This window comes from Aulonocara stuartgranti (genome assembly GCF_965226115.1).
Source record: "Aulonocara stuartgranti genome assembly, chromosome: 3".
Classification (NCBI taxonomy): Eukaryota; Metazoa; Chordata; class Actinopteri; order Cichliformes; family Cichlidae; genus Aulonocara; species Aulonocara stuartgranti.
The window spans coordinates 39,752,601-39,761,469 of record NC_138941.1 but is presented as its reverse complement, the minus strand read 5'-3'; the positions used below and the strand labels follow the sequence as shown (position 1 = coordinate 39,761,469).

The window sequence follows — 8,869 nt, the reverse complement described above, 5'->3', positions numbered from 1 at the left end:
ATTATAAAATGAACATTACAATTAGTAAAGATGTGTTTTTAGACATATATAGTAACTAACACAGGGTTAGAGAGCATATGTGAGATTTCTGGTAAACAGTGCATGTTTAGGCTTTCTGATTTTAATGATTGTTGCCTATATCATGTATCACGTTGCATCTCAGCTGCTTTTAAAAAGGGAGAGGGAAGGTGGGGGAGTAAAATCGTATTAAAAACATGAATAGTTTCAGTTTTTCGGTGGGAAAATGAAAAAGTTATATGGGAAGCTATACTCAAATTTTTGTTTTGTTTGTTTCTTTTTACAACATTCACTAATCTACATGTTCACAGTGAATATGTAGATTAGTGTATGTTGTTAGTGTGGACTGAAAAGAAGCACTTGATGCAGCAGTGATTGTAGATCAGGAGGACTTAGTCCATCACAGTGAGGCTGAAAACATGGTGTCGTGTGTTTCTGATCAGAAAGTGATAAGGAATAACATTAAATGTGTACAACATAGACATTTTGTATATTAGTCAGCAACTGTATAAGTGCCTTACAAATTAAATCTGAGTAGTCCACATGCACAACAAATTCCACAATGTCTCTAACTAGCAGCACCTTTAATTGCTTTAATTTACACACCTGATATACAGAGTAAACTATTAGAAAGTAAATATGAAGAAGGCCCACCTGGTGGCTGAAGGTGGCTAAAGATGAAAATACAAGCTACCTTTCACAAGAGATTTTGATGATGAGAGAACATCTGACAGCAGCAGCTCAGTCTCTACTATGACGCTCAGCTACACTTTGCTTTTGGACTGTTGGACGCTTGGCTTGGATGGTGAGCTCTAAAAATTAAGGCAGGACACTGCAATTAATATTGTCTGCAGGATTCAGAAACTGGATGACAATGTGTAGAATATCAATTGAAAGGTTGTCAGTGTTTATAAGTAGCCTATAGGCTATGTCAACATACCGCTCTTACAGCTGATGGTCTTTGTGGTTTCAGGCAACAACAGTAGGTAATAAACTTACTTTTACAGTTTCTATTATGTAATATTAAAGCCAGAAATATATAAGTAAATATATAAGTTGCTAAATATTAATAATGAGAGATTACATATCCATAACCATTCTAGTTACATTATTGGATCACTGCCTCCTTCTGGGTGAACTGTAAATTGCACGTCAAACAAATATATGATATTGTTCTGTCACTATCACTCACTGTGGAGTGGGACCCTTTATTTATTTGGAAAATCATTTTTTATAATTTTGGGGAAAACTTTATGATTACAACAGTTATTATTTAATCGTTTATTGCTAATGAAATCTTGGTATTGCATGTCATGGCTGTGTTTGTGCGCCAGAATTTACAGTGACAATGTGAAAAATACAATTTTGATGCCTGAATTTTTTCTTTTGTGATTAAAATTCATCCACATCATCATCATCATCATCATCACCACAGCAACTTCTTTGAGCTGCACACTTCAAACAACTGATTTTACAATTATTTAAATGGCTTCTACAAAGTTGCGTTCATAACATCGACCATAGTTATCTGTGAAAGGCAATTATAACATTTTCATTGCTCCCTTGACAAAACTGGTTCTGTTACAAGCTGAAATGTTCAAAACCATAAACTCTGGTGACTTTCTTCCTCTCCATCAGTTTCTGCTTAGAGCTGTGAGTATCATTGCAAGTATTACAATTAAGGCCAAAAAACCAGTGATCAAAAAAGTATTCCTCTTTATCTCTGAACTCTTGCCAGGTTGCAGGGCATCGTCGTGGATGTTCTTTTCTCCAGATTTCTTTATATATTCATGCACTCTTCTTTTCTTTGGTTCATCCTTTTCCCCCACTCTTCTCCTGGTCCTCTGTTGTTCTTTCAATTCCTCTGGCTCTCTCTCCGAGGCTTCACAAAAGACAGTAATTATTTGTCAGTGTTGAATGAACTTCTTAAACGATTTCTTGATGTTCAGTAGTTTTGTGATCTTACCTCTGTACATCACCAGATATGCAGTCCTGGAACTGTCGAACCATCATTTTGAAGTTCACACAGAGCAAGAAGGAAATTCAACAATGTTCAGTAATCCATCAGTCATACATGCTTATTAAAGACATTAAAGTGCCCCAACAAGTGGTAAAAATAACTGCCTGAGAAAATAACAATAATCAAAGAATAAAACGAAAACACACAAAACACTCGGTCGCAAAACCACTGGTGAAAAAAAAAATCATTTTGTGAAGGTTTAGTAAATAAAGCTCACAAACAGCTCTAGATGTAAACTGTCTGCTGTGTCAGACTTGTTAAACAAAATTAAACTTACTTGTATGTCTTGGTTTTTGCAAACAGCTGTTCTTCAGCCTGCACACATCAACAAAACCAAGATTAACATTAAAATGAGCCCTGCAGTTGTAACACTTTCTGTAGGTTTTAAATATGACCCATATTTCAGTTCTATTTAATCAGTCACCTTTGTCACATTACAGTCATCACAGTCATACCAGGTGTGGTCCTCCCTGAACAGCACAGTGGCTGTGTAATGTCCACCTCTCAGACTGCCCATGTGATTCACTATCCCATACACTTTGTACTTTTTGCCCTACAACAGAGCACGCAGTCAGACATAAGAACATATAAAATTACCGCAAAAAGTAAGGAAATCTGTGTTTGACTGATTATTTCTTTGCCCTAACAATGCTTCTTGGTAATAAATCTCAGCTTTGGTACCCCAGGTACCAGATTCTCAGCACCTGTGAGCATGGACCTTTCTTATTTCTTCAGCCTTCTTTCACCCAAACTAATAAACAACACCATGCAAGAGTCATTAGCAGAGTAAACTGTTTGACATTGACAGTGAAGATCTGGCAGGTTTTTCATGGGTGTAACTGCTGCTCACCCTACAAACGCATTTCCTTACAAATGTGGGAGCATTTAAAGGAGAAATAAACAGGCTTTCCAACAGATATAAGATTAGTTGCCAGTTACAACAAAGAAACAATTGACCAATCACAAATTTCCTTAGTTTTGTTCTAAGTTTATAGAAACAAAAACATAAGAGCAGGTTTCAGAGTGACTTCTCCTTACGTTTGTTGTCATTTCAGATGGCACAGCGACACAGCAGTCGGACTTGAAATCTGACATGGTGTAGTAGTCAAAGCCAAATCTCTTCAGGAGTAGAATCAAGATGTGAGGAAACTTCACCATCTCACATTTCTAAAAACCACAAGAGAGATGATTACACACAGCAGAGTTTGACTAACAGGCTCTGCTTTAAAATAAAATAAAAACTAAGAAACTCACACTCGTTGCTTCTGTTTTTTTCTCACATTCTCCACAGTACACCATGTTGTCTCCACTGTATGACTTGGTTTGGAAAATCTTTTCAAATCCTCCTTCCTGCACAAACACACATGTTGCAATTTAAAAAAAAAAAAAGAAGAAGAAGGGGGGGGGGGGAGGCAGAAATCAAGCTCTTAAAGAAAGAGTTGGTTACAGAAACCAACTAGTAAAACACTTTTACATACACAACTGAAAAGCTTTCATGCACACTAAGCGTGCTCATTGTAACCCCCATACTCAGGCCTGACATGGTCCTGGGAGTCTGAGGAGTCTAAGCAAGTCACGCTGCTGGAGTTGATGGTCCCACAGGAGGACTGAGTGGAGGAAGCCCAGGAAAGAAAGTGGACAAAATACTTTGTAGCCAATTTTTGGAGGCAAGGGTTGAAAGCACCCACTGACCCCATGGAGGTGGCGTGTTGGGGGCTTTGCAAGTCAGTATATACACTGAGTAGTCCTAGTGCTCTTGGGGATCTGTAGACTGTGAAGGAGGAAAGCTGTCAAGTGAATGATTCCCAATAGCTCTGGTTGAAGAAAGGTGTTATGCAGTAGAGCCTGCTACCTGGACGCAAGTCAGGGCCTGATCCCCATGGCTGGGTCACCGAGGAGAAGGTGTCTGATATTAAGACCTGAAACACCATATGAGAGCATGAGGGTGGTAATGGATGTTTGTATCTGTGTGTGCCTGTATGTCTGTGTCTATATGTTAGGTTGGGTATCAGATGCCACCTCTCTGGAGACATCTCAGGCCCTCCAAGGTATGGAGGCCTATCTCCCACCACCACTTCCCCTGCCAGTGGCGGACTCCCTCAGACATCGGTGCGTTGGTGGTTCTTTGTGTCCGAGGATGGGCGCCCAGGTACACACCGGCTCACTCCTTGGTGGCCGCTTATCGGGGCCTGGAGCCTGGGGCTCGCTCGGGCCAGTTCGGGGTGGGATGCCCTCGGCCTCTCGGCCTGGAGCTCGGTCACTCTGGCACAGCTGGCTGCCGGCGGAGCTCACGGGCGCGTCACTGCAACCCCCCCTGGCTTCTGCTCCGCGGCTGCTGAGTGACCCCTCATCTGGGGCTCTCCTCAGCTCTTTCTGGGACAGTGGCGCGGCTGCCCCTCTGTTGGTCTTCCTTGGTCTCTTGTGTTCTGGGGGCCTCTGGATGTCTGGAGTTTTGATCTCCTCCATACCTGCTTCATGCCCTGGAGGACGGGGCTGTGGCCCCCCCCACACCCTCTAGCAGATCATTACATGAAGGAACCTTTTAAAAACAAGCGCGCTCATGCTCACAGGTGTACACACGGGGACTCACACACACAAACTACACCCTTTTTGGCTCCTACCTCAAAGCACACTGTGCGCTGTCGATCTTACGTGCTGCACAATAATGTTTAATATTTAGTATTTACTGTTATATTCCCATAGATCATCGTGATGTTGTTTATTGTATTGCTCTCCTTTTCTTCTGCTTGTTTTCTTTTTTCTTTCTCAACAGGTGATCCAGGTGATTGATATATGTATTTTTTGTCTGCTTATTTAGTTGGTTTTTGGTTTTTTTGCCCTTTATCCCCGCCCCTCTTCTCCACTGTTTTTTTCCCCTTTTCCTTTCTCCCTTTTCTTTTCCTCATTCAAGTCTGTCCCGTATCTAACAAGTGAAAATAAAAAATAAATAAAATAAACAATAAAAGATGAATCAAATAGACCATTACGGCAAGGCTGGGATGGTCAATTTGGTAAAGTAGTTTGCATGTTCTCCCCGTGTTTGCGTGGGTTCTCTCCGGGTACTCCGGCTTCCTCCCACCGTCCAAAGACATGCAGCTTGTGGGGATAGGTTAATTGGATAATCCAAATTGCCACTAGGTGTGAGTGTGTGAATGAATGTGAGTGTGAATGGTTGTCTGTCCTTGTGTGTTGGCCCTGCGACAGACTGGCGACCTGTCCAGGGTGTACCCTGCCTCTCGCCCTATGACAGCTGGGATAGGCTCCAGCACCCCCCGCGACCCTGAAAAGGATAAGCGGAAGCGAATGGATGGATGGATGGATCTTTCTTCGCCTTTAGACAATAATTCTGATGGCAAAAGAGCCAAACGGGACAGGCAAAAAAAAAAGAAAAAAAGAAAAGAGACCTGAAGCACCTGATGAGCCCGGGAACATCACTGATGATGTATCCAGATTACACCACAGTGTATGTTAGAATAAACATCTTTTCTGTACCAATGACAGAATTATCTCTTTATTAACTCAAAACCAGCATGACCAGGGGTGCAGTCTGAGCCCTGGCTGCTGCTTACCATGCTGTATATTTCATCAGGGTTGTCTCTGAGTGACAGTGGAAGAGTCCAGAAAGGATTTGTCTCTTCATTGATGACGTGGCCTTTGGAGCATTTTGTTGTGTACGTCAGCTGACCCTCAAAAAGCTTTAACACAGAAATATCAGTTAGAAAACATTCTGGTTTCTCAATGTTATTTGGATGGTAAGATTCTCACCTCAGAGACACGGGGGCTGACCTTACATAAAATCAGATCCAGGCAGTCAGCAGCATCACGCTGCTGAGAAACTGAAAATTACATGTAAATGTTACTCAGCACAGCCACTATGTGACCTTTTCTTTGAGTTTACCTTTGATGTTTATGTTTTACCAACTGGTCATCTCACCATTATGGATCTCCAAAGTTTTTGTTATCTTTTCTGTTCCACACGTTCCTTTCTTCAGACGTTCAAAGATGTTTCTCAGCTCTTGGTCTATTTTCTGTGATTCTGGATCCAACCTTCAGGAAAACAGATATTTCTTAGTTAATATTGACTTTTTATGGTCCATTCACCATGTTGTTAATATTTTATCTAATTTCAAATACAGGCTTGTGACCAAGAACAATGTTATTCAGTCATTTGATTTCTTTCATTTCTGACAAAAAAATTCGAAATTAAACACTTTGACTGATTTGACACCCAATTAATAACTCAAGGGGCTTCCTAAATTTACATTTTTCTTTAAAGATATTAGGGGGTAAAATGCATATCCTAAAAAAATAAAAAATAAAAAAAACTGCCTCTATTAAACCAAGAGTTGCATTCATGGGGACTGAAGTTGAAAACAAACAAAATCTAACTCTGTAAGACCTCTAGAGTCAACTCCTTATTTGTGACTGGGGTCAGAAGATCAGGTTTACATTTGCTGATAGCAGCACAACACACCAGACTGTCATAAAGAACAATCAGAACAGTTGCACTCTAGGCTCAAAAGTTGATAAGCGAAGTAAACAAAAGCTTTTTGGATGTTTTTTGTTTGTTTTTTTTACATAAAGTTATTTTTTTACTCCTTTTTATGAAAGAAAACCAAGTAATGACTGGGAGTCACTGTTTTGGGTTCAGAAAGTTTGCTGCTTTGCGAACTATTCGTAAAATAATGTAGATGAAAATGAAGCTTTCATACCAGTTATGTGATGAATGAACAGTCAACAACCCACAGCAGGGGACTGATCATACATTTGATTAACCATGCATTTGCCCCCATCATAATCACATTGTGACTACAATAACCTGATGAACCAATGGTTTTGCACAAGCTCCACTTCAATCACATGGCAGATAATAACTGCTTACTTTTCTCTAAGAATGGAGGAGGACCATAGTTTGCACTCCACCTCACTTCAAATAAAACGAGGTGGAGTGCAGGTGGGGAAAGATAGAAGAACCGATTCACCACTAGATGAAACTTTTTTTTCACGTCTCTTGTTTTCTTTCAGTATAGCAGCTGGTTGAGAGTAATATGATTCCTAAAAATAATTCTCAAACCAAAGAATATTTATTCTGTGTGACATTTTCTAAATATGAAGAAAGTTTAACATGACCAGAAATCTTGTAATAACATATCTGAGCTTATAAAACTCAGGGCCTGATGAATCAAAATAATTCTCAGTGGCATAAACGCTTCAATTTTGTTCACTTTCAGTTCAATTCGATTGTTGCTATGTGAGCAAGCACTTGGCGACAGTGGGAAATAAAATAATAAATAAAGGAGGATTGAGGATCACCTGATCCAGTCCTAACTACAAGCTATGACATAAAAGAAAGTTTTAAGCCTAATCTTAAAAGAAGAGATTGTGTCTGTCCCCTGAATCCAAACTGGAAGCTGGTTCCACAGAAGAGGGGTATATTTGTTTGTTTATTTGTTTCTAATTAGCATCAGATGTGAAATATAAGCAATCTAAAATCTCCCACCTGTCATGAATCTCAGGTGTCATGAAGAAAACTTGCATTATGCTGTTGAGATAACATGTGGCTCCTTGATTTTTCAGGCCATGAAATTTCTTCTGCTGGATTACTTTGGGGGTAAAAGAAAGAAAAAATAGCATTTTTTTTATAAATGACTGTAGAAAAGATTACAAAAAATTTAAAGACCTCAGCCACAAAAATGATGCATATTTAAAGCATATATAAGGAATTAATTTGACAGTTTTTGACAGACCAATAGGTTTGTTGTATCTATTTATGAAAACTCTTATGTGACGTGAGATTGTGTGGGCAAATTCCAGTAGATCAGCAGTTTCTGAAATATTTCAAAGCATCAACGATTCAAAGTCACTTAAACTATTTTTCTTCCTGGTTTTGATGTTCATCTGGACGTCAGCAGGTCATCTTGACCATGTCTACATGCAGTGGGTTGGTGCCATGTGACTGGCTATTAGATGCCTTATAGAATAGTTGAACAGGTGTGCCTAATAAAGTGGTCTCTGAATGTATAATGTAGCCTGGGCCTTATGGGGACATGGTTTAAAGATGTTTCTTTTCTGTGACAGTTACAGCTTTATAAATCGGCTTTATAAATCCTGTGTATGCGGTGCTTTAGTTTTATTTCTTTAATTTTTGTCCAGCAAGTGTTCAGTATAAAAGACTTTAACTCACCTGCATCCTCTCTTAGTTTTTTCGTCTCTTCTGTGTTCACTTCTTCCAGGTTCCGTTTCCTGGAGCTGATCATCTTGAATTTCTCCTTGAGGATAAATTGTTTTGCTTTTTTTTAAATCTGAGTTTATTTGTTAAAAATATCCAGCTCTTTGTTGCACCATCTCATATTCCATATTTTCACCCAGGAATAGTTTCGACTTTGAACTATCGGCTCACCTTCTTTTCTTGTTGTCTTGGTTTAAAAATAGATCCGCCGATGTCGCTGTTTGCTGCAAGTTCAGATTGAACTTTCTATTTAAGAACAGGCTCCATACAATGATTATTTTATATTTTAAAGAGAAGAAAGTCGAGATTTTTTACTGCGCGCGCCATGGGATTGTTGCGCACGCAGGCACAGGGGAGCAGCCTACTCATTCGTGTCAGCTTGAAATCCGCCCAGAGGGCACATGATGCACTGGAGAGTCTCCATGCAAAAGTCCAAGTGGTCATAAAATATTGGCAGACACTGTTTGATACACCTTAGCGTAATTTTTAAAACATTGTGATTTTGAATGCAGCTCGTCAGTGTTTACATTTCCATCAAATGGACTGAGTTCCTCTTCCTTTTTATGTTTAGATGAGACGAAATTTTTCGAGTTTACAACTAT

General features: G+C 39.7%; 1 protein-coding gene across 1 annotated transcript; it reads right to left on the bottom strand.

The window, feature by feature from the left end:
- Nucleotides 1-329: 329 nt before the first annotated feature.
- On the bottom strand, nucleotides 330-8,618 carry LOC309703232 (ubiquitin carboxyl-terminal hydrolase 47). Its single transcript, XM_082527955.1, has 12 exons — nucleotides 8,439-8,618; nucleotides 8,223-8,307; nucleotides 7,539-7,641; nucleotides 5,973-6,085; nucleotides 5,804-5,874; nucleotides 5,608-5,733; nucleotides 3,293-3,388; nucleotides 3,077-3,205; nucleotides 2,463-2,591; nucleotides 2,316-2,353; nucleotides 1,985-2,016; nucleotides 330-1,900 (listed from the first exon to the last, which is right to left on the bottom strand). The coding sequence occupies exons 2-12, from the start codon at nucleotides 8,293-8,295 to the stop codon at nucleotides 1,653-1,655; spliced, it is 1,158 nt and encodes a 385-aa protein (XP_082384081.1). The 5' UTR covers nucleotides 8,296-8,307; nucleotides 8,439-8,618; the 3' UTR covers nucleotides 330-1,652.
- Nucleotides 8,619-8,869: the final 251 nt, after the last annotated feature.

What these genes read in the sequence shown, in the direction of transcription:
- LOC309703232 (XM_082527955.1), bottom strand. Translation starts at nt 8,295, where the DNA reads ATGATCAGCTCCAGGAAACGGAACCTGGAAGAAGTGAACACAGAAGAG. An exon ending in GCAAAAACCAAGACATACAA is followed by an intron (nt 2,017 to 2,315) that starts GTAAGTTTAATT and finishes ATGGTTCGACAG; the next exon opens with TTCCAGGACTGCATATCTGG. An exon ending in ATATCTGGTGATGTACAGAG is followed by an intron (nt 1,901 to 1,984) that starts GTAAGATCACAA and finishes TCTTTTGTGAAG; the next exon opens with CCTCGGAGAGAGAGCCAGAG.